This window comes from Gambusia affinis, linkage group LG09 (assembly GCF_019740435.1).
Source record: "Gambusia affinis linkage group LG09, SWU_Gaff_1.0, whole genome shotgun sequence".
Lineage (NCBI taxonomy): Eukaryota > Metazoa > Chordata > Actinopteri > Cyprinodontiformes > Poeciliidae > Gambusia > Gambusia affinis.
In genome coordinates, this window is record NC_057876.1 from 22,781,400 (window position 1) to 22,807,039 (window position 25,640).

At 37.2% G+C, this 25,640-nt stretch overlaps 3 protein-coding genes across 6 annotated transcripts in view; 2 read left to right on the forward strand and 1 right to left on the reverse strand.

Annotated features, from left to right (window-relative positions):
• Window positions 1-143: 143 nt before the first annotated feature.
• On the forward strand, window positions 144-11,063 carry tmtops3a (teleost multiple tissue opsin 3a). Its single transcript, XM_044127144.1, has 4 exons — window positions 144-707; window positions 3,151-3,479; window positions 7,428-7,661; window positions 8,848-11,063. The coding sequence occupies exons 1-4, from the start codon at window positions 335-337 to the stop codon at window positions 9,067-9,069; spliced, it is 1,158 nt and encodes a 385-aa protein (XP_043983079.1). The 5' UTR covers window positions 144-334; the 3' UTR covers window positions 9,070-11,063.
• A 966-nt stretch (window positions 11,064-12,029) lies between these two features.
• On the forward strand, window positions 12,030-15,366 carry cd40lg (CD40 ligand). The gene is made up of 4 exons (XM_044127670.1): window positions 12,030-12,405; window positions 12,702-12,729; window positions 12,830-12,922; window positions 13,016-15,366. Exons 1-4 carry the CDS (start codon window positions 12,184-12,186, stop codon window positions 13,384-13,386), a joined length of 714 nt encoding a protein of 237 aa, XP_043983605.1. The 5' UTR covers window positions 12,030-12,183; the 3' UTR covers window positions 13,387-15,366.
• Window positions 15,367-16,540: 1,174 nt separating this feature from the next.
• The window catches only part of arhgef6 (Rac/Cdc42 guanine nucleotide exchange factor (GEF) 6), a 37,385-nt gene continuing 28,285 nt past the window's right edge, over window positions 16,541-25,640 (reverse strand). Inside the window, exons 17-23 of one of the 4 annotated variants that reach the window (XM_044127663.1) lie at window positions 22,106-22,126; window positions 19,851-19,947; window positions 19,014-19,100; window positions 18,816-18,915; window positions 18,534-18,588; window positions 16,904-17,063; window positions 16,541-16,805 (exon numbers count right to left, since the gene is read on the reverse strand). In XM_044127663.1, coding sequence (XP_043983598.1) covers window positions 16,941-17,063; window positions 18,534-18,588; window positions 18,816-18,915; window positions 19,014-19,100; window positions 19,851-19,947; window positions 22,106-22,126 — 483 coding nt within the window. In that variant the 3' untranslated portion in view covers window positions 16,541-16,805; window positions 16,904-16,940. Of the gene's footprint in view, window positions 17,064-18,533; window positions 18,589-18,815; window positions 18,916-19,013; window positions 19,101-19,850; window positions 19,948-22,105; window positions 22,127-25,640 lie in introns of all 4 variants that reach the window. The other 3 variants (XM_044127665.1, XM_044127666.1, XM_044127664.1) reach the window with 3 other exon arrangements.

Here is a 25,640-nt window from a genome sequence, read left to right on the forward strand (position 1 = left end):
CTTGCTGTGAGGAGGCAATTTTAACTCATATAAGCACATCACGTTGAAAGGCAACACATTTCCAGTTGGAAAGGCATCAATTTGGGGGGATTTATTCATGCAAGCCGTTGTGTTCAAAATGACCTGAGCTAGTAAATGAAAGGGTTCAAAGAAAGAAGGAGAATACTAGTGTTTGTGCCCAGCAGGATAAAAGGGGTGGGGGTGTTTTTGCATTTCAGGAGTGCAGGTATAAAGAAGTGCTCTGGTCATATTCAAGTCTCTTACACCAGCCTGCAGCGTCTGGAGCAGCTGTGCAAGACTTTCCTTCTGTCTGGTTACCTCCTCTCCACCTGCTATGGTCCTCTACTTGCACGGCTCTAATTTAAGCACCACAGACAGCTCAAGCCTAAGCAGCGACGCGACCCTGCGCGACTCCACGACGCCCCAGAGCCGCGATGGGCTGAGCCGGAGCGGCCACACGGCGGTGGCGGTGTGCCTCGGCTTCATTCTGGTGGCCGGGATCCTCAACAACTCTATGACGCTGCTGGTCTTCGCAAAGTTCCGCTGCCTGTGGACACCGATCAACCTCATCCTGCTCAACATCAGCCTGAGCGACGTTCTGGTGTGCGTCTTCGGGACGCCGTTCAGCTTCGCCGCGAGTCTGCGCGGTAGGTGGCTCATTGGAGAGTTCGGCTGTAAGTGGTACGGGTTCGCCAATTCCCTTTTTGGTGAGTTATATATTGTTGTTGTTGTTGTTGTTTGACATGGCTAGGTTTGTTTGCTAAATGTTTAACTGTTATTAAGAAGCTCCTGACTAAAAAGTTATAATCGACTTTATACTTTAAAAACAACATTTCAAGGGATGCTACCTGTCATTTAATTCCTTGTTGGGTTTTAAATAATTTTCCTGTTGTTGTTATTGTTGTTTGATTTTGCTAAGTTTGTTTACTGAACGCTTAACTATTTTTAAAAACTTCCTAACCAGAGAATTATCATCAATTTTACTCATTAAAATAAAATTTTGGGTGCATTAAGTGATCCCCTTTTTGGTGAATTATGTTCTTGTTTGGCATTGCTATGTTTGGTTACTAAACAGTCCCTAACTAAAGAATTACTACCAATTGTACACTTTAAAAACAAAATTTTGAGGGTAATAAGTGTTATCATTTATTTCCATAATTCCAAGATTAAATTATTATCTTTTTGGTGAGTTATGTTGTTATTGTGGTTTGGCATTGCTGGACTTGTTTGCTAAATGTTTAACTATTATTAAAAAGTTCCTAACTAAAGAATTACCATCAATTTTACTCTTTACAAACAAAATTTTTAAAGACTAAACAAACTAAAATTATTTTGTTTCCACCATCAAACTTCTTTTGATAAACACACTTCTCCACACACTTTTTTGTAAATTATACTTCGCCTGCCATGAATGCTAAGGCTGGTTAATTAATTGGTTTTCCTGTAATGATTAGTTGTGTCTCAACCATTAAATGGTAAATGGACTGAACTTATATAGCGCTTTTCCAGTCATTTTGACCTCTCAAAGCACTTTACACTAGAGTCACATTCATCCATTCACAAACACACATTTATACACCGATATGCAGATTGGTAGGCTATTTGGGGTTAAGTGCCTTGCCCACTTCGACAGGTGGCAGGAGGACGCTGGAATAGAACCTACAACCTTCCGATCGCAAGACGACTACTCTACGATACAGCCACAGTCGCCCACATTGAGCAGCGTGCACACGAGGTTGATCGACAGCGCTGAGACCCTCTTCCTGGCTCTGATTGGCTGTTTTTGAGCAGGATGTGCAGGTGGAGGAGCGTAATTGTTTTCACAGATTATCTGTCTCAACAGTTTTCATAATTATGGGAGAAACATATTTTTATAACACATACATTCTGCAGCTGTTTATAAAATGATTGTCTTAATCCTGATGAAGTTTGTCACAATGGACAACAACACATTGTCAGTCATGTCTGGGCGCCGGCTCTGGACTGAAAGCTGTTTGTTTTGTTTTGACCTTGGAGTGGCCAACTTTCTTTTATTCATTTGATTGAGACATTAAAAAACTATTTCATGAACTGACCTTCATCCATTTATCCAATCGTATCAAAACACTCTCATGGAAAAAAAGAAAGTTTCAGATTTCAACCTGTCAGGATATAATTAAAAATTATATATTTAAAATTAATTTTAATTGCAAAAAGTCAAAATGTTTTATTAAATAAAGATGAAGCCAAGCTGTAAAAGTGATGAGTGAAAAACCTGAGCAACTTGAGATCCGTGTTGAACCATCTAATTTTTATGACTCTTTTAATTAAAGTCCAGTTGCACCATGTCAGTCATGCATTATCACATTGCAACACAGTCAAACGGTCAGTCTGCCATAGATTTGTTTATCTGTTTGGATTAATTTTCCTCTCAATAATATGAGAAAAAGAAATCATTGAGGTCTTGCGGATCATTCAGATCTTTGCCAAGTGAAGTCAGGCAGCCATTTTCATTTTTGAGAGATAATTTGTTGTCCTGGCACCCCAAACATTTTTTAAATTTTTTTTTTCCTATTTGTCTGAATGAATTTTGACATCGAAGTGAATTTGCTGGGAGATTAAAAGCTTCCCATTAAAAGTGCAGTATGTAACTTTTCTAGAAATTTCTTTTTTAATTTTTTTTTTACATATTTGTAAAACTGTCACCATGTTGCGACAATATGAAACAGATAATCTGAGAAAAGATCAATCTCCTCCACCTCCTCTCTGAGAAACTATAAAAGTCTGAAGAAGTGCACGGCTCTTGCGTTGTCCTGAACAAAAACAACCAATCAGAGCCAGGAGGAGGGGCTTAGCGCTGTCAATCAATCTCATAAATATTTTACTATTACAGAAAAATAGTTTATCTACCGTCATGGGTGGCCATGCTAACTAGCCTTAGCATTCACAACAGGCTATGCTAACAGCAGCGTAGCATAGAGCAAGAGGGGGAGATTATCTGATAACATGTGGTGACAGTTTCAGTAAAAAAAACATATATATCTTTTTCTAAAAGTTTAAGATATATATACACCAAAATGATGAGTTATAATATTATGTGTGATTTGTGCACTAAAATAATAAGTATGCTGCCTTTGATGATTATATTTCCACTCTTCCTCTCTCCATAAGGCATTGTGTCCCTGGTGTCCCTGTCAGTCCTTTCCTACGAGCGCTACAGCACTGTGCTGCGTTCCTCTAAGGTGGACGTCTCAGACTTCAGGAAGGCCTGGCTCTTCATCGGAGGCACCTGGTTCTACTCGCTCCTCTGGACGCTGCCGCCCTTCCTGGGTTGGAGCAGCTACGGTCCCGAAGGTCCCGGAACCACTTGCTCTGTCCAGTGGCACCTGCGCTCACCCACCAGTGTATCCTATGTGCTGTGTCTCTTCATCTTCTGTTTGCTGCTGCCACTGATGCTCATGGTTTACTCTTATGGACGGATCCTGTTTGCTATAAGGAGGGTAAGTGCAAAAGTAATCAAGGTTTCTATGGTAACAGGTAGTAGTTTGGGTAAGATGACGGAGTATTAGGGCAATTGTAGAGAGAAAGAAAACAGGAAACAAAAAGGAGTACATTTCTAGCAAAAATAAATAGAAATTAATCTCAGACATTTTCTTGGATAAAAGAAAACTGGAAAATGTTTAAGCTTGAAAACTAAGAAATCTGCTGGAAAAAAAACCTCAGAAGTTTTTAGATTATTCTCAGAAATCTACAAAAAACAAGGATATTTTTGAATTTGAAAAGTAAAAAATTTCCTAATGAAACAAGTTCTAATTTATTTCAGAACTGTTCTAGAAAAAACTAAAAAGTCTAAGTTTGAAAAGTCAAAAATATGCTATAATAAAAATTTTAAATGTTTAGATTACTCTCACAAATCTAGAAAAAACTAAAAAGTTTGAGTTTGAAAACTCAAAAATTCACTTTAAAAAAACTGTAATTATTGAGATTAATCTCAGAAATCTTCCAGAAAAAACTTGAAAATTTCTGAATATGCTGAGTTTTGTGAAAACAGTTTGCAAGTTAAAAACAATGGTGTCTCATATATTAACATCATGCTCACATAAACATATTTTTCATATTAAATTAAATTAAATTTAATACATCCATGTGTTGCTGCAGAGAATAATAACACTTTAAAGCTTCAGTCTGCTTGGTTTTTCAAATGGTGCTCTGCAGAAAAACTGGGATGTAGAAAACCTTTGAGCAGCTTTCACTCAGGGTTTTGTTGCAGACTTCGACTCTCTACATTCAGATGTCATTTCCTAATTATAGTCTGAACATAACTTTTTCAATTATGCCTTCTGCATATCAGTAAGCAGCATAATTGCATATTATATTAAGGCCTAAAAGCCTTCAACAATCTCCTGAATTGAAAAATGCTAATTTGCAAAAGTATTTAAAGCATACATGGTGCAAACCACAGCTAGAGTTTTCTTGAGAATAATTTTGTTAAAATGCTATTGTTGTTGTCCATCTACTCAGCTTAAAACCTCTAAAGGCCCCACTGACATGGGTTCTGCAGGTGCTTTTTCCTGCCAGGGTACTTTTGAGATTCAGAAATGTGTGTCTGAGTTTGAGCTGCAGCTGTCAGAACTGTTGTTGTCAAGCCAAAAACATCCATCCCAGAATCCGCTGGAGTGTGTTTACAATTCATCCAGCAGGAGTAGGTTTTATTTAGGGGCTGTGGTTTTGCTCTTTGCAGTGATCCTCTTAGATTCCCATAACTCAAGTCAGCCTTTATTGAGTTTCCTATAAACCTGTCAATCATATCCAAATTGGTAATTACAGGCTCCCAGTTGCTCTTTGCTTCCACTACTGCTATGAATGAATCACCCAGAAGGTATTTTTAGAGCCTGTGAGCTACGTGTTACCATTGGATACCCAGCGTTATATAAGCATGTTTTTTTTTTTTTTTTTTTTTAAAGTCCGTGCTCTCAGAGGAGTCAGAGCAGAGAAGGGGTCCTGAAAATTTCACCTGATGATCAGCAGCGTTTCTTTGAAACAAATTAAGAGGATGTTTAAATCTACTTTTTAATTGCATCAACATAATTTCACACTTAAAGAAAATTCAAAACAACCATATCTTTAATTCGAGTGCATTTGTTCAGTGGAGAAAGTTGTTCTTTATTAAAAAATAATTTAAGTACCATAAACCTTCCTCAAAAAATAAATGTAAGCAAAAAATATTTCTAAATATTTCTTCACTACTTCTAGTCCAATGGAGCGTCTAAAAACTCTAAAAACTGGTGATAAAGAGGGTAATTTCTCCATCCATTCATAAAAATGAGAGAGATGAGAGAGCATATTGTCTAAAATTAGACGCAAGAAAACAAGAAAACAGCTACTGGCCTAAACTTGCTAATCAAAATGTCTAAAACAACTGGAAGTATGACTAATGAAAACCTAATTTATCTCAACACTTGGACCAGGAAAAAGGATGATAAGAAAGGAAGTGTGTCATTTTAAAAATCAGGCAATATTTCAATACACAGATTTTTTATTTCTTTTGTCAGAATATTAGAAAATGTCAGAGCGAGATTTCAAAAAGAGGAGAGCTTGATGTATGTGTGCAGCCGTCAAGAGTTGAACATTTACATCCTTACTGGATTTTAGTTTGACAGTAATTAAAAACCTTTTTAATTTTATGAATTAAGGATAATTGGCTGTGCTGTTTTCTCTCCTTTCATTCATATTGACTTTTAATTTCTACAAGAAATTGCAGAAGCAATCAGGTGGGATCTCATTTTGACCAATTTCTGCCTCCTCTCCCCTCTCCTCCAACCTCCTGCTGATTGACCCGAAAATTGATGTCAGCAAAATATTTGAAAGGATGTCTCACTTTCTGAAATACCCAGAAACGAGGAAGTTTGGTGGAAATGATTTTTTCAGTAGCTTTCTCTAAAGTTATTTCTAAAACATATTCATTCCACAGTATAACTAAACACATATTCCTTACATGCATTATTTCTGAAAAACATCTAAAAGGCGGATACAGCTGTATGATACAAACAGTCAGTGGCTGGATTGTGAAGCATTATAATGAGTTTAGGTTTAAATATTGAACTTTAACTCAATATTTAGGTTCAATATTTAAACTTGAGCTTTTCTTTGTTCTGCAGGAATCCAGAGTGAAAACTGCCAGAAGCTCTGGCTGAAAGGTGCAAATAAGATGCAGTGTTTTTCTTCACTCTACCACTAGATGGCAGTAAATGAATAGAATCTTCCGATGGGTGGCTTTAAACTTGCACATTGTTATTAATCAAACGACAAAATGTTAATGAAAAATCCAGAAGAAAAGTCAAAATCTACAAAATAAAATATAAAAATTTAACTTTATCATGCGCAAAAGGTTATAATACTTTAGGATTTTTTTTATTATAGTTTAGTTTTATTTGACTGTGATTTTTTAATGTCTAATTCAGTTAGTTTTAGTACGTTTTTAGAGTGGGTTTGCTAGTTTTACTGGTTATTATTAGTTAAATATTACTTAATTTCAGTTTAGTTTATATTTGTTAAAGTTGTTTTAATTTTTCCTTACAATGGTTAATTTTTAGGTGGAGAATTCGAAAAGGTCAAAGTATTTTATTGCAATTATGTTTAAATTGAATACTCAACATAATATATCATTTAAAAAATATATAAAATTATTGATGAACAAACACAAACTGACCTTAGTTGTCTCTCAACCATTGCTGTGGCCAGTTTGTGGACCTCTGGGAGGCCGTAATTTGCCAATTTGCCTGACGGAAACTGCTTGTCCGGGGGGAAAAAAAAAATCATGATTTTATTTATTAGATTTTATTAATTTAATAAATAACACTTAAACACAAAAATAAAGGGTATTACTTCTCTAATTTTAGTAGAATTTAGTTACTTATTTAAACATGCAACATAGTTCCAGTTAGTTAAATTTTTCCCCATTTTCTACCGTTTTTATTTATTTCAGTTAATAAAATAAATTTTAATAACTTTGGTGTACACCACATGCAAAATTGTGCAGCCTAGATACTATCTCATGCTCATGAGAAAATGTATTTTCTATTTTCTGCTTTTATGTCCCTTTCAGTACTCTGTAAAAACAAACTCACATGATTTCAGCTTATTCCTGTTAGATCAGGGGAGCCCAAAGTCGGTCCTGGAGGGCCGGCCTCCTGTATGCTTTAGTTCTCTCTCTGGTGGCACCAACAACCTTTTCAGCATGTCAATGTTCATCTCAGGCCTTCTAAAGAGCCATCATTTTATCCAGGTGCATTAAACCAGGGAGAGAACCAAAACATCCAGGATGCCGGCCGTTGAGGACCGACTTTGGGCACCCCTGTGTTCAAGGAACATTAGATTATGCTTTTAAAATGATGAAATTCGATCATTTTTGCCTTCTCTGTCTTTGACTCTGTTATCCTGGGCTGCAGGTGGGTAAGGTCAACCTGTTGGCCGCGCAGCGCAGAGAGCAACACATTCTGCTCATGGTGCTGTCCATGGTGTCCTGCTACATGGTGTGCTGGATGCCCTATGGAGTCACGGCGCTGATGGCCACCTTCGGCCGGTCGGGGCTGGTCACTCCCCTGGCCAGCGTGGTGCCGTCCATCCTGGCCAAGTTCAGCACGGTGGTCAACCCCATTATCTACGTGTTCTTTAACAACCAGGTAAGACCTCAGGAAGAATGAAGTACAGTGATTTTTCTGGAGAGGAAAACTTTAAAGGGGCGGTATTATGTGTTTTGGTCCCATTTTATTGCACAGTCAAGTAACTATGTTATAAAAATGCTATATGAACTTATTTCAATGAATTGAAATTGGGTCTCTGTCTCTTTATAAACTCTCTGAAACCCGCCTTCAGGAAGTCATCACAACATGGCTCCTCTATGAGCACTTTAACAACGTTTTTTACCAGCGCTGTGCTGAGAAATAGCTCACATAATGAGCTCCGGAGATGTGCAGTTCCACCACATGTTTGCCAATTGCTGCTGGCTAGTCTGAAGGATCTGAGCGGGGGACTCGTGAGGAGCTCAGAACTTCAGCTCTGAGGAGGAGCTGTGCCTTGAAGGCGGGGCTAGGTCCACCCAGCTGAATGGTTGCCGTGGAGATTATAGGATTTCTCAAAGATACATGAATGAATCACAGCAACACTCCAGGAATGTTTTTAATGAGGGAATAACATTATAACGTGACTTAAAGCTAAAATAATTTGATTTTACATAATACTGCCACTTTAAAACAATGATAAGATAACTCACCTCAGTTGCAAGACAGAAAACAAAAAGTGTCACCAAGTTTATGACAACAACTTAAAGAGAGAAAAAGATATTATAGTTTATTGTTTAAGCTCCTAGACCTTTTGAAAATGTTCAGAATTGTAGAGCTACAAACACGAGTTATTATTTTATTGGGATTTCATAATAGACCAAACCAAAGTTGTACATAGTCGTTCCCCAGAAGGAAAATTATTTTAAAACCCGCTGCATGAGAATCTTATAAACCATTTACCTTTAGCTGAAAACATAGTTTGAGTGACAATTGTATTTTACAAAATATTTTCTGAAAAATCTGGTCAACGGAAGAATTATGCATCTTTCAGATCCAAGTTTTAGTGTAGAAAATGAGTGAAAAAGAAAACTGCAGAAAGGCTGAAAAGCTGTTCATTAAGACAACTTTGCATGATTTCAGTGTAAAGTCTGGCTGCATAAAGGCAAACTGTGCTGGTTTAAAAAGTATAAATTAACAAATTGCTTTATATAAAAATCTAGTTAATATGCAACAGAAAAGTATGTGTGAGGTAAATGTTCCCGTTTAGGCGCTCTAACGTTTGAGGCTCATTCTGTATTTCAAACAGTTTTACAGGTGCTTCGTAGCCTTCATAAAGTGCAGCAGGGAACCACACTCTGTTCATGGAGAGGAACATCCAACTCCAAGAAATCATCAGTCGGATGCCTTTCATGGTCGGAAACCAGCCTCCTCCAGCCCTTCGCAGCCTCGGTTCCTCTGCAGCAGAACCGCCACTCCCTGCAGTTGCCGCAGCGACAGAAACATCCTGTTTGTCCATTACACACCATGAAAGCTTCACAGTCACAACCGTCAGTGGTCGCTTCCTTTTGAGTGTTCATTTTTGTTGTTTTTATACATTTATTAAGATTATATGTATTTTCTGGTAATTGTTACATTGAAGATTCTCTTGAACAGATTTTCTGAGCCCCTCTATGTATCACAATAAAATCCCCCCAAAAAACAGACAAACAAAAAATGTTTTCACTCCACTGAAGTTTATTTCACACTTTTGTTGTAGTTGTGCAACAAAACACATTACAAACCATCTTTGTGTAACTGTTTTTGGGTTTTTTTCTTTCATCCTCACTGCTTCCTGCGCCCCCCCTGCAATGACACTGCACCCCTCTAGAGGGCGCAACCCACACTTTGGGAACCACTGCTCCAGAACAAAAGCTTCTCCACGATATTGCTACATAAGAAGCGCTTATGAGAAACTGAAGATATAAATAATTTTTTCCACCTTTCCTTCTATTAAATCTTGGCTTCTTATTTGAAAAAATATTTATTACACCTCACCAAAATACATTTTGTTTCACATAAATATTCCCCCAAACAAACAGAGGGTAGTTTAATCCTTTTTATGGGCTGTCTTGATGCTTGTTCAAGTAAGTAAATAAATAAATATTATTTATATAGCATACTTTACAGGTCAGAAACCATAAAGTGCTTTACAAAATATAAGAAATAAGAACACAAAAGGAGAGACAAAACAGAAAACATCGAGCATAAAACAAAATAAAACTAATTAAAAGCCAATCTGAATAAATGTGTCTTCAGCTGATTTTTGAAAAGTATTAAGAGAATCAAAGTTGGAGGCAACAGCGGAACCAAAATGATCCTGGTTCACAACAACAAAGTAAAAGTAAATAAATGAATGTTGATTAATGGAGGGGTGTCAAACTCATGTTCTCAAACTGATTGTGCCAAAATGTATTGACAAAACTCATTAACAAATTGTTAAAATATTAATAAATTGATATCTCTGCATTTGATAAGTACTTCTTAACATTAAATAATACTGAACATTGTTTCACATTGATGTAATTTAGCAGAAAACAGATGAAAACAGATTTGCTTTGACTGACAGAAATGATATTTTTGCACAACTTAAAGTCTATAGTTATGCATTCCTATGGGGCCTTATGAAAAGCTGCAGTGGGCAACATTTGGCCCCCAGGCCTCGAGTTGGACACATTTTCAAAGCTTAGTTTTTAGTTTGTTCTCTGCAGGTGTAGAGCTGGAGTTAAGAACGTTTCGAACCACCAGGGGAAGCTGTGAAACTCTGAAACTCATCAGCACTGACTTCAGAACCAGCTTTCTGCCAAAGGTTCATGTGTTGCTATAATTAAACAAACATGCAGAAAACTTAGAGTGCACACTGCAAACATTTGCACATGCATTTGTTTCTTTTTTCACTTTATCACCGACTTTATATTTGATCAGAGATGCAGGTTTATCACACAGCTTGGTTTCTACTCTTTCTGTGATAAAGACATTTTATGCAGCTGTTATTGCAAAAAACAAGGTATTAAAAATAATTGCTGATAGTTAGGTGATAGAATTTAATTTAATCTACAACAAATATTATCCGCCTAAAGGAAAACTACAAATAAGTGTATATGTTGCTATATAAATGTAGAAAATGGCAAGAGTACATTGCAGGTTAATCAGTACAATCATTTTATTTTTGACTGGGAAAAAACACATTTATGTTTGGAAAAATTATTGCTGCTTTAGATGTTACAACCAAACTTATTGAAACTGTTTGTACTTTTTAAAATCAGAACGAGGGGAAATATCATTTTTTAATTTGTTTCAGTAATATGGAGAGAATTTTATGGCGAAAAGAAAAGACAGAGAACCAGCTCAACAACTCCAGTCAGACTGAATCATCCTGCAGCAACACTTCAGCTGCACAAACTGAGAATGCAGCTCTCAGTGCATTCAGCAGTGAAACCGGGTCACATTAGAATGTTTCACTTCAGCTCAACTTTTGCTACCACAACCAAGGAGCTGTGGTGAAGTAGTGAAACTCCTTCAGATGGATAACCCTGCTGAATATGGGAATCTAAAATAAGAAGCCTTCTTCATAAACCTCTGTGAGTTTTCTCCTCATCTGTCATGTTGACAAGAATGGCGGAGGATCTGTCATGCTGTGGGCCTGTTTGCTATTGAGACAGACAAATCAAACCACAAGTTGGAATGGAGTACCACAGGGCTGTGTGCTCGAGTCATTACTTTTACTTTATTTAGCATTTCAGAAAAATTTGGAAGAACTCTTTTTTTAAAACCCAAAATTTGGGTTGATAATAAAATGATTTAGATTTTGACACACTGTGAATCCATTAGCTATTCAGTGTTGGCTATTCCAGGAGTCACTATGTGGTGATAGATAGGTGGTGTTTAACTCTGATGCATTGGAAAAAAACTGATATGACCATAAAGCATAATTTCAAGAACAAAATAATTTTTTCTTTACTTTTTACCAAAGTAACAAAAGAAATATTCTTAGAAAAACTCAAATAATACTATGAAAATGTGAAAAGTCTTCTGTCTGTTCATACATTTGCTCTATAGAGAATAAACAACAAGCAGTTTTACATTAAAAACTAAATTGCAAACAGAAATAGTGTCATAAATGCAAACCGGCTGTTGGATTTGACACATTTTTGTTGGTTAAATATATTTTGAGAGTTAGTGTGATGCAATGGATGCTGGAGTGCATAATTTTTTTAAAGCCTTCAAAATAAAATAACTAATCAAGTACATAAAAAGACCTTAAGCTCATAAATACAAGTTAAGAATCCAGTTTGAGTATGGTTTCTGCATCAGAAACCACGTCACAATCTATTTACAAGCTTCTTTTTAAGGGTTGGGTTTTATTTAGCAGCGCAGTCAAACACTACAACAAATGGAACCAAGTGAAACATACCTGCCATAAAGGAAGAGATGGCATGATGTATTTCACACGACACACTTACGTCCTCCACAAAGGTCACAGCTCTCACAGATCTGAAGGGCTCAAAGCTTCCAGGAAGTACATGCAGAAAAACTCGTCTGCTTTGGAGAGCATCTGCTCAGAAGCGCATGGGGTGTCACGGGCGACAGGCCGCTCCACTGCATCATGATCAACACCTACCAGACCAGCATGGCGCTGCCGCAGGTGCCTCCGCCGGTGCCCCCGCGGCTCGGCAGGCCCGAGCCGATCCTCATCCCGACTCAGCTTCCATCGCCAGGCTACAGCAAGCCACTTCTACGATTTTTGGTTTGTGTGGTGACGCTGCACTTGTTTCTGTCTGTCGGAGGATTTCTATACCTGTACTACAATGAAAGACAAATTGCACATGTAAGTAGCGCCGTGGTTTGTGACAAAAGTTGTTTTGTTTTAAATCTGAAGCTGAAAACTTGAGTTTTCTATAACTGGTGAGGCAGACACTGATGCAGATTCATAGGTTTTGCCCCATCTAAAGTCTCACTAAAATTCAGTGTGAGACGCACAGGAAATCCTCCTCTGTAAATGCAACAAACATGTCACACCTCACATGCTTTTTTTTGGCCTCATCTTTAACGCATTGCTAAAGTAGATTTAATAATTATTTGTCTATTGTTCCACTGATGTTTAACTTTCTCTTGTTCTTGCAGGCAACCTACTCCTCACCACAAGGAAGAGGTAAGTTAATTTTTTCTGATAAATGCTGTTCTGTGTTTAGAGGGAAAAGTCAATCAGATAAAGAAACCTGACATGCATTTGTGTTTTTTTCCACTTTTAGTTGGTTTCCCCTCCGCAGAAAAACAAGAAACAACCTACAGAGCCTTTGCACGCATGTTAATTGAAAAGCCAAGTGCTACAATTGAGAAAAAATGTAAGAAAAAAAAAATCTCAGTTTTTTTTCTTTTTATAGAAATTCAGTTAGAATTAAAAAATTAAAAAAACAACTTTACTGTTTTTTTTCCAGCTGGTTATCTTGAGTGGAGAATGGATCTCTCAGCTCGCAAGAACATCAACTACTTTGAGAAAAGCTGGCTGACTGTCACGGAGCCCGGTGACTACCTCATCTACTCCAGGGTGACCTTCTCCAAGCAAAGCATCGCCCCGCTGACCGGCTGCATCAAGCTGAGGAACATCGGGTCGAGAGAGGAGAAGGAGGTGACTAAGGCCCACTGCAGCCTGAACGACAAGGACGGTTCGAACCCTCAGCTGTGCACAATTACACTGCAGGACGTGATCACGCTGAGCCAGGGAAACCAGCTCGCCATCTGGGTGGAAAACCTCTCGCTTGTGGACTACGGAAAGCAATCGACGAGTTTTGGGATGTATAAGCTGTAGGAGCCGCATGGACCAGGACTCCGAAACAGGGATCTGCGACTGTGGATGGAACATAGATACTAAGAAGACTCTGCAGGAGTTAATCGACAAACTTTTGTGGAATTGAGAGACATTTTCAAACTATAATTTATTAAATAACATTGTCTATTTCTTTGTTATTGTCAGTGATTGCTTTGTATTTATTTATATAAATTGGACTATATGTAGAATAACTTTTATATTTAATCTGAATGATCTATGCAGTATTTTTGAGGGCGAGGGAATTACACAGTTCAAGGATCTGCTGGACAATATTTTTATTGTCCAGCAGATCTTTATGGCCATTAATTGACAGAAAACTCAAAAGTTTAGAAAAACAGCACATTTTAAATGTGATAAAGAACAGAAACTGCTCTGAACCACTGTGGTTTTAATTTTCTAGGGCACAGCAGCAACTAGTGATGCACCTTCTCACGGTGACAAAGATAGACACTTGACTTGTAAATTATCTTTAGAAATCTGATGAGAACAACTTCTTCTCTCACCACAGTTATCATTTTTGTAATTTAACCTTCTAAATCAAATCAATGTATCTTATTTCAGAATTCAAAAATAGCACAAGCAGTTTTAGAAAGTTCATGTAGAGGATGTGAGGAGTCTGAAGCAGATCCAGGACAAACAGCAAGGATAAATCTAATTACCCTTTCAGCTCCCCTCACCTTCCTCTGCAGGGCTGCCATGTTGCATCATTACCCTGAAAGGTTTAACCTCTTTATTCAGAGCAGGGTTGTTTTTTTATTGTTGTTGTTAAATGCAGGTCTCTATGGGTAGAGTGGCCCAGATTTTGGGGAAAACTTGAGCATCTGACATCTATTTTTAGTTTCTTAAGTTTTGCAAGCAGTGCTTCAAATATGTTTTTTATTGCTTTTTTCCAGTGTCGATTTGGCAAGATGCAGTAAAAGGATTTTTCCACTCTATTTAAAAAAAAAAACCTGGAGAATGAATTTATTTCTAGACTGATTTTTTTTCAACACTGCGCAGAGATTTTTCTAAAAGCTTTTTATTCTACATGTGAAAACACACAAAAGCTTGTAAAATTTTTCAGGTTCCAAAGAAACTGTTCGCCCAGGGAGGCGAAAATGGAGATGAAAAAAATCTATGCCATCCATCTTGAGTTGTGACACTCATACCAGCCTCTCCTGGGCCATTATGTGTTCTGAAAATAGCTTCACTCTGCTTCTTCATGACTGTATTGTTTCCTTTTTAGTTCATGAATACACCTGCAGTACTTGATGAGTAATTTAAAACTCCAGAGAGTATAGGCTGGCAAATAAAACGTGCTTTTTACATGGAGTGTAACAGTATGGAAAGTGTGAATCTCTATGGAGGTGTGCAGATGCAGCCTACTCTCACAGCATGTCACTCCTTCCACCGCGCAAAGGTTTTCCTGAGAGCGAAGCTGAACAACCTACAAATTCACATCTGATGAACGTGGGGCGGAAAAGCCTAGCTGCCATCTGTGGATTTCCAGCATGAATGTAGAAAACCTATTTCCACTGCTGTCATGGTTACAAACTGATTTTTCAATCCAAAACTCCACTTGTTATATTAAACTTTTAATAAAAGAGCAAACAAACCAAAAATACAGTACAGAATGTCTAGAAAAAAAAAGGGATAAAATACTTGCAACAATAATTGCATAGAACAAGCTTTAAAAAACAAAAACACAGTGGCGTGGAAATCAGATGAACTTCTTCCCACCAGTAAGTGCTCACAGAAGCTACAGGGAATTTCGAATTACAGTGTGCGGTGCTTAATGGAAACAGTCGTTTTGAGGGGAGGTTGCATCTCTGCAACATTATTAGATCACCTGGTGAGACGAGATGTGCCTTTGAGCCTGAAAGTTGCACCTCTGCAGACGAACCAGCTGCATCAAACGCTACACAGTGCTGAGAAGTTTCTGAAAAGAGGTGCGTGCAAAAACAAAACAAAAAAAACAAACAAAAAAAAAAACCCTTCCCACACAGCAACTGTGTCACAAATTCAACAATCTGGATCATTTGTGGCTGAAAGAAAAATGGACCTCATTGTTTTTAATCAGGAAACGTCACTGAGTAAAGGCGAATAAAAAGCATCTGGAGGGTTTTTTGTTAATCAATTCACTCAGTCCGTAATATTGCAGGTTGTTTGAATCTGACTGATGGCTGCTGGTTTTTACCCAGAGGTCCTTCAGTAAAGCAGTCACTTATTGCATTTCAGTTACATTCACTGTTTCTGTGCAGTGCACCACATAACAGCGTTGACAGTGCGAGCGCTCGTCCCCTTGAGGAAATGTACCGCGGTTGGTCTTCAGAAAGAGGCCACCACCATAAATAGGAAGCAAAGCGCTGTTTGTTTTCAGACCCATAACACATAATAACATCGTTAAACTAAGCTTGACACTTTGAATATATTTCATGTTTAGTCCCAGTCGGTCTCAAACTCTCTTTTGGTTTTCGGACCCCTTCGGGAGGCACTTAAATATGTTTAACACCAACATCTGTTTATTTCCTCTGTTCCCAGACAGCAAAACAAGATTCTCTTTTTCCTCTTTAGCAATATAAAACAGGGTTTTCATTGCAAAACGTTCTCCATAAGGCTTACACCACATTTTAAATGTCTGGGTTAGCAATAAATACGGAATATCCTTATAAACTCAAAACAAAGAATGGTTATCTACTCAACATGTTAAAATGATTCCCATATATATTTTAGTAAGGGTTACCTCTTTGTCTACTCTTATAATAGCAAATAATACAGAGTTAAGTTTTTCCTATTTCATTATGCAGATGCATTGCTTTGGAGTAAATATGTCTGGATATATATTGATTATCGCATTTCTGATGCAGAATTTATAATGTAGAAACACTGTACATCCATGCAGTTTTTAAATAAACAGTATACAGCTGCATTTGGAGATTGAGCTTGTTAAAGAAAATGCCTATAAAACCCCCTGAACATGAATTAGATGAATCTTTGTCATGTTGAAAAATGCTGCGTATCATGAAAGCAGAACAGGAAGATTTTTTTTTCCAACAAGGAGCCCTATCGTAATAAAATACAACAGTGACAAAGTCATGATTTGAAGAGATCATCATCAGTCCGGTTTTAAAAGAAGTTCAGACAAGAGAAGCAGAAAACTCGATGGCTTTTTACTCCTTTTCTATTCCAACAACAGCAGAAGAAGCTACGGAGAGTTTGTTTCTTTCCAAAATTCTTCCATCAGCAGGGCGGATCTTACAGTCCAAATGGGGGAGATTGCTTGAAACACAGAGGATTAGCCGACCTGTTCGGCAGGAAGCATGCTCGTTTGGGTCTTCCCATGAGACGGATCCGACTCCGTAGAGCCGTCAAATCAAGCTCCAGGGTTGGAGGCGACGAAGCTCCACGTTTATGTGCAACTGAAATGTGAAGGCGGAAGACACGCATAGAAAAATAAACGCATAAACACACAGAAACCTGCCCCAGTGCGAGTCCGCTCCTGTAAACGGGAGCTTACAGGCTGAAGAGGTGTGCTGTGAGGACGGTCCACTGTCCTAATGGCTGCTGTCCTCCCAGCCGCAGTCGTTCTTCTGCTTGCTCAGCTTTCTCACCAATCTTTCCAGCTCTTTGCGAGACTTCTGCTCCTCCTCCAGAAACTGCTTCATCCACTTATTCTCCTGTAAAACACAGGGGGGAATCATAACGTTAAAGAGTGAAGGTTCAGATGACTGGAGGTAATGTTAGTCAGTAACTGGTTTGTCTCAGATTTGCATCATTTATAATGCTCTGTTTAAAAGTATTCACGCCACTTTAAAGGTGCATTTTCCAGGCCCAAAGTGTCATTTTACAGCACAATCAAGTAACTGTGTTACCTTCAATTGTCATAAAATTATATGTATATATCAAATATCACTTAAAAGAAATTGAACTTTGTGATTTAATGCCTTAAAGCTGGGCCTCCGTTTTAAAAACTGCTGCTCATTACAACATGGCTCCTTATTTCTGTGTTGGAGAAGAGTTGCACCCAGAAGTAGCAGGAAAGCGTCATTAGGTAAGTAATGACAGTTCTGATGCAAGGTTGCATTAAAAGGTGCATTAAAAGTCCATTAAAAGGGTCAGTTTTATGCACATGCCTTCAAATAAAGTGTTACAGAAAAACGTGAAATGCACTTTAAAAGTTGGATTTCTTGAGCTGATTTTACTAAAAAAATTAGACCAAATTAAAACATAATTATTGGACTCACAATTTTACTTATTGGTTGTGGAGATCTGAATTCCCTATTGCTGCCATGTTGCATTGTGGGAACCCAGGCTTCCCTAAACCAGACCTCAGCGACTGAGAGGTCTGATTTACATCTAAATCTTTTTGTATACAGGACCAAAGACCAAACACACATGATATCGACCAGCATCCTGTTGTCTTCACACAGGGGGGTTTCCACAAAAGTGGTTTCATTGCTGGTTTGGAGTCAGAACACAATTTACCATCAGCTGTTTCGACTGCCAACAATTTGGCTGCAGTACCGAGAAGCTGGAGGTAGAAACTGGTATGAAGTCAAAACAGTGGGAAATTAGTTCACTGTCTGTCTTCTTCCTTCTGGTTAAGCATCAACAAATAAATTAATGACATGATGTAGTAAAATAGATACTAACGATGACTAGAGGAAACCAACTTGACCATTTTACTGTTCTGCAATACATTTCTATATATGCATTGCAGAAATAGTTCTGTATTATTTCTATTCTGCTAATAAGGGAGCTCATCAGTTGCCTTATTAAGTTGCAGAAAGTTTGCTTAAATGTTTTTCTAATCTGGTAATAAGTTACGTTGTTCTGAAAATTCAAAACCTTTTAAAGTTTTTGCATTAAACCCCCTCCCACCAAGCAGAGGGGTCAAAACTAAGACTGTTGAACTTTCTTGGCTGACATTCGCCAACTTCCATGAACTCAGTTTTTGATAATCTGGTTAATGTACAGATCTAAAAACAAAACAACAATTATATCAAACTGAGGAAGTTGTTTAAAGCAATCATTTCTATTAACAGTTTGTATATTTTGTGCTTTTGGCAACTTTCAGGTGGTTAATACCACTCAGCATGTTCCTGTAAGAAATAATTTAGCATTTTATTACAAGTATTACAACTTACCTTTTTTAACTCATGAACCTCGTCCTTTAAAGCATAAACTGCGTCAACCAGGCTCCTACAAGTCAAAACATAAAAGCCATTATTTCATGCCAGAAGAAGTAGGTGCTACTTTACATCGGTTATTTTGTTTTAGCAATCCAAACATTTCATTCTAGTTATTTTATACATGAAGGTGATTTTGTCTTTAATGGATACATATTTGATTGGTGAATCCAATTACAAGCAAAGATTGATGCTGAAATACTCTCAGAGCTTATTCTTCAGAAGCAACAACATGCTTACTTTTCCTCAGTTACTGTCTGTCCGTTGCTCTTAATTTCCTCCACGATTATTTTCTCCTCTTCAGGCAGGAGAACCTGAGGGACACACTCTTTCCGTACCGCTGTGCATGAACACACAAATGAACACATGAGCTATATTGATGCCTTTAGGACTCAAAAATCATTTTACTGTGTCTGTGTGCGATCCGGCAGCACACACCTGTGGTGGTTTGGTGCAGGCTGGCTCCTGTGCAATAAGCCTCAATCACCCGAAGTATCTGAGCGTCTTCCTCCAGAGCAGCTGTGCCTGTCGAAATATGACTGTTGTTTAGCAATCAAAGAAACACCAGATACCTTTTAGAAAATTTAAAACAAGAAAGAGAATGCTGATCAGCAGGGTGCATGACATGAGTTTATTGTGTAAGGAAAGGTTTCGATGTATTATTGATCAAAAATATTGTTAATCCAACAGGTGGAGAAGGGCTGGACGATATGGCTGAAAAACGCATCACGATATAAGCTTTTTATGAGTCGATATCAATAATTATTGATCTGTTTTTTGGTTTTTTTTGTACACTGCCAAACTGGTGGTTTGACCTTTTTCTGTTTTATACACTGTTTTTCTGACGTTGTTTGAATTTTATTTTATTTTTTATTGTTTCAGAACCTTAAACTGCTACTGCTCAAGTTACTCAACTGGGTGTTGCTAGGCAACCAGGGTGAGTGAGTTGCTAGGTAACTAAAAAGTGAGCTAGTTAGTTGGTACAACACAGGGAAGGTCTAAGGTTTGAAATGCATGCATTTATTTTGCAAGGAAACATTTTGAATTAAACAGGTGTGGAGATTTTATAAAATAAACAGAAAAATTTTACTTTTTCCATAATTAAAACAAGAAAGTCTGAGGAAAGATTGAAAATGCTACATAACATTATGATATGTCTTTTTTATTCAATAACTGGTTCATGATGAACTCAATACAAGAAAGTTTAGGCAGTGAAATATAAGCATGAATTATTTAAAATTTAGAAGTAGTTCTTGTACAGGGTGAAACTCTTACTTTTTCTTATCTGAAACTCGTCATCAGAGGGCTTGCGGTCTTTCTTCCTGTTGCCTGGCAGGAACTTTTTTATCGGCCTTGGGCTCTTACTGGAGTCCTGCAGGAGCACAACAACAAACTCGATGAATCTTTGTGGACACAAACGTCTCGGCTCTACACACAGCTGAAACATGAGGCTTCAGTTCAAAACACAATGCAAGCTTTTTGGGGATTTGCATCCCGAATGTACACACAGTGAAGAAACAAAAGAACCATCAACAAACAAGGCAGCAAGCACGAGTTAACCGAGACCAAACTGGCAGGAAAACGTCTCTGAGGTAAAATGCAGCCTGCTTGGAAGGGTTTCGAATGAGAGCTAATCATTTCTATAGGTTAAATCATGTGAGTTCAAAAATATAGTTGCAGGAAAATAAAAGTAACTTAACTACCAAAGCTTTATCTCTTAGGCAAGCATTTGAAGTAAAAACTTAAGATTCAGTGTTTTTATTTAAAAAAAAAATCTAACTAATTTATTTCATGAATGAGGGTTTTGCTTTTCTACTTAGTTTTCATTTAATTTAAAATCATTCATAAAAATAGTTTCCTCTGTGAAACATATGAAAACCAGAGGTGTGAAGTAATTCAGCAAAAAACCTGTTTAGTCATTGTGTGATGTGTTATTCCGGTCATGAGTAGTGCACACCTTGAACTCATGGAGATCCGTCTGTCATAGTTCTTTACGTTTAGTAATTTGCTCCACGCTGTAATGGGATGCCCCATTATTTAGAAACACTTCAAACTGGACAGCAATTCTTAGAACGTGATTTTAGTAATTCAATTCAAAACGTGAAACTCTTTTACATTCATTGAGCGCAGACTGATCTGCAACAAACTTTTATTTTCACTGAATGTGATGCTTTTGGCTTACGGCTTTGTCAAAGTCAAATTTATTTATATAGCACTTTTAAAAGGAGTGTTGTTGGTTAAAACCAAAGTGCTGTAAAAAAACCAAAACAATGTCACAATAGAATAAGTTGATGAAAAGAGCTTTAGCCAATAAAAGAAAGGATTTTTAATAGTGTGGCTTTTACTTCTGATGTTTTTTTTCTAGTTCAGGATCTTCTTAAAACAAGGAATCCAAGAATTAAAGTAAAACTTCCTGAATACATCAGTGAGGGATGTCTCTTCAAGAACTCACCTCAATCTCCCTCAGTCTTTCAAATGAGCTCAATTCATACCAACTAAAAGCTGCATTTATCCCCAATTCTTCTTCATTTTTTCCTTACACTTAACTTTCCATAAAAATGTTTGGGTGCAGCACTTACTTTTTGGGTTATCTTCCTTGTGAAGAATTTGTGTAATTTGTATGATGACTTTTCCTAAAAATAATTTTGTGTTGTAGGTTTTCTGTAATGTTCAAATTTTCTAAGATATTGAATCTTGGGTTTCAATTTGCTGAGAGGAATAATCATCAAAATAAACAGAAAATAACTGGAATATATCACTTGTTTCCACTGAATCTCTATCATGTGAATTTTTAATTGAATTACTGACAAAGTCAACATATTTAAGGGAATTTAATATATAGAGATGCGTAGAGATTTCACTCTTGCCATGAAGACTCATTGTGATTAAAGTTACCGGGTCAAAACTATTTAAGCTGAATAATGTGTTTTAACTACATATAATTAAAACTGTGCTTTCCCAACTCTTCTTCTTGTAAAAAGCAACTTAATGATGGCAAGAAGGGCAAAGATAACCCAATGTGTCACCTTCAAGTAGAAAATATGACTAATATGTCAAACAAATTGTGTCTCAGGCTGCTTGGTAAATGATTTGAAAGATTTTTCTTTCCTTTCTTTCAAAAGCCACCTAAAAATTCATCCTTTATTCTATGATGTCAACATAGGTATTGCACTTATTTCCCTGTGTCAAAAAAATTCATTGCTGAGGGACAGACCCGACTGAGCTTTCCAGAAAAGAAGCTTCTCAGGTGGAATTGTATTTCTCCTGTGCGTCAGAAATTGGAAAAAAAAGGTATCTTAGTGGCTGGCTGACTTCTTGCAGGGAATGGAGGGAAGAGAAAACTCGCAGGGGCCACAGAAAACAGGAAACCAACATGATGAGACAATGAAAGAGAAGAAGTGAAGCAAAACAGAGCAATGGCATGTCAGCTCAACACACTCACATACAGGCAAACCCCATCCCACCTCCCCCTGCCCACATTTTTACCCACAAGCACACACACACAGAAACAGAGACACGTCTAACCTTACCTTCATGATATAAGACATCCTCTAAAGAAGGCAGAACGGAAAAAAAGAGAAAAAAGGGGAAAAAATGTGCATGAAACATTACAATGAGTGAAGGGTGCGATGTTTCAAAACACCCTTAATGGATCAAACCTTAATGTTTTTGCAGAACAGGATGAAAAACTTAACATTTGAGCAAAGAAAAAAGAAAAAATGCAAAAAAAGAATTATTTATCTGTTTACCTGAATATTATTAAAAAACAAGGTATTTTGAAGTTGTTTTGAATTTGATGACCGATTTTAAACGTTGAGATGTGTTCATGTTTACCTGCGTTGAGTGAACTGGTTTTGTGCTCCCAGACAAAATTGTCAATTTTTATTTATAAAGCATACACAACAACTGAAACACAATTCAATTAAATGGGATAAAAACAGAAGATAACAGTGATAATGTTACCAAGCACAGCAACATAATCTCACCATAAACAAATCTGAAATATCTAAACTTTAATCACATTCATTCAGTGAATAATGTACTCAAATATAACATGTGCTTTAATCCTGAAAAAGAAGAACATTAGGAAAAATTTATGTAAAAAAAAATGTACAGAGTTAGTAGTTAGTAGATCCTATATGATGTGATTAATTTTATCGATGACTTTCAATTTTTCTGGGTCTCATGCACAACTCCTCAAAATGAGTAAAAGTACAGCAGGTCTGGGTGGATCTTTATGAGTCAGGAAATGACAACAGGCCTTCAGTTATTTATAAAAACCAGTCGTAGCTGAAACTAAAGTAATAACCAACTAAAATTATGGAAAAGCATTTCTTTTCAAGTATTCTTATTTCTTCAGGGACTATTGATTACAGATCAATAATTTTCTGTTTTTCTAGGAGAACTGAAATGACATGAGGTCATTTTCCCTTATGATGAATATGACAATCAAGGCATATTTTCCAGTAGATAAATAAATAAACAGCTACAAGAAATTTTACTTTTTATCCAAACTCACACTTATCTACAGTCACAGCAATATTTTAAACAACTGAAATTGTGATAAAAGATGTTGGACGGGAACCCAAGTTTATCTTGCCACCATCCACAGACAAAAAAAGTTTAATGCCACTTAAGCACCATACAAGGTGGCATGTTAGGGTCACTAAGTATCCATAGCAACCATTTATTTAAAGGTTTTCACACTCATCCTCAGTAAAAGTGGCAATACTTGTCAAGACCATAAGTAGGTTTACACGATTTGATTTGTTAGTGAGTAAAAATGAATGAAAATGTTGTTTAAAGTTGCAGTATGTAACTTTTATAAAGAGAATGTTTTTTAAATATTTCCTAAAATTGTCACCATGTCATGACAGTTTTTTATGAGACAGATAATCTGTGAAAAGATCGAGCTCCTCCACCTCCTCCCTGAGCTGAAGAAATGCACCGCTCCCGGCCAAAAACAACCAATCACAGCCAGGAGGAGGATGTTAGCGCTGTCAATCATCCTCATGTACTCGCTGCTAAATGTGCTAATGGCGGAGAAACAACTCAGTTACAGAAAAACTGTCTCTCTGCCGTTATAACTAGCCTTAGCATTCATGACAAGCTCTGCTAGCTGCAGCGTAGCGTAAACCAAGGAGATCCTTCTCCTGGCTCTGATTGGTTGTTTTTAGTTAACATTGGCAGCATTGGAAGAAGGCAGAGGAGCTCTTTTTGTCCCCACACAGTATCTGTCTTACACCATTCTCTCGTAGAGACAGTTTCTCTCATACAGACAGGTTGACATATGTATTTTTCTTGTAATAAAAGTTACATGGTGCAGCTTTAATGACCAGGAATTTGTGCTTCATCTTTCATCATTGAACCTACTATAACTCCACAGCTAATCTGAGGTAGTGATCGTGTGATTGGAGTTTGTATTGATTATTCATAGTTAAGCCTTCGCTGTTGATTAAAGGCTCCAAAAGACAGATTATGTGGCTAACATTAGAGGGATGTTTGTGATGCAAATAATTTGCAAACATGGAACAAATTTGATAATCATAACTGAGCTTTTGTTTTTGATCAATATACGTCCAACCTCCCTCTTCTGCTTCATAATTGGTGCAAGCACATCTGTGAGTCCCACGCTTCCTACACTCGATGTGTTTGCTGTCAGATGAGCGTTTGCTCTGTCCAAATTGCTGCGGCTTCTCAGTTTAAAAATTACCGTCAATGTAATAACGAAACAGGTGAAGAGTTACGACTGCACAGAAGAGACCTCCACAGTAGATGGTTGATGTCGGAAAACACCAGCAGTAACAAAGTGATGACTGTGCAGAAACAATCCTCTCAAAGTCTTCTGTGCATTTGTTATTTAGCTCTAGGTGACCTCAAACGATGGCCGAACCACAAAGTGCCCTAGAAATCACTGTGCTGATATTCATCTGGACACACAAAAGTCGCAGTACTCCAGTTTCACAAAAATAAGAGTAATACATGTATACATGGAGCCAGCTATTTTGGCATATTTTCCACATATTTCAGTAAGTCAGGAGTTCATACAAAAGTTTGAGTAACTTAACTTCAAAAGGTGAGACCCATTACATCATATAGAATCAATATGCATGGAGTAATATATATCAGCTGCTTCTTTCTGATCATTTTGATGATTGTTGCCTCCAGCTAAGACAACCCAAAATTCAGATTTTTAGAAAATGTTAAAAAAAAGAAAAAGAAAAAAACATAACTTAGATTGCAGTAATGTTGGGGTATTCTAAAATGTGCCCATGTACTGTAAAGTATATGTACACAGTACTTGGCCAGGGCTCCTTTTGCAGGATTGACTGAATTAACGTAGCAGGAACTAAAGTGATCACCTTGTGGCTCAGCCTTCATTTTGTCTGCACAGTTATCTTCCTCCAGGCAAATAAAATCTGCATCTCCATAAAGCTTAACAGCATTAGGTTAGGGGAGTCCAACTCATTTTCATTTTGGGACATATCAAAAATCTGAATGCTCTTAGAGTGCTGGTTGTGCCAGAATGCATTGATAAAACCCATTAAATTCCTACGATATCAATAAAATTCTGTTTCAGCAGCCAATAAGTGTTTCTTAAAATAAAATAATATTGAACATCTTTTCACACACTGATCAGTCCCTCCAGGAGTTTGTGATTGCTTTGGTGTTTTTTTTAAATTCAAAATAACAGATTTTGTGGCGCTCATCTAGAAATATTTGTAAGGCCTTCTCAAGATATTTGAGCTAATGTCTGATGTTATATTGTGACTTTTTATTAATCGATGTAGCAATCACAGATTTAACTTGACATCAGTCACTTAAGCCCAATGTTTTTAGCCAATTTTCAGAAAAAATGTCAGTGAAGTAACAAAAATGTGTAGAACTGTTGATTTTGTGTGAACTCTGTGTACATTTTGCAGATTTGTGAAAAAGTGGAGGGACTTACTGATGTAATTTGGAGTCTGAAGGGCCAGGTAATATTCTGATATTAATATTTAATTTGGGGTTTTCATTAGTTATAAACTGCAATCATCAATATTTAAAGAAATAACCTGCATATGA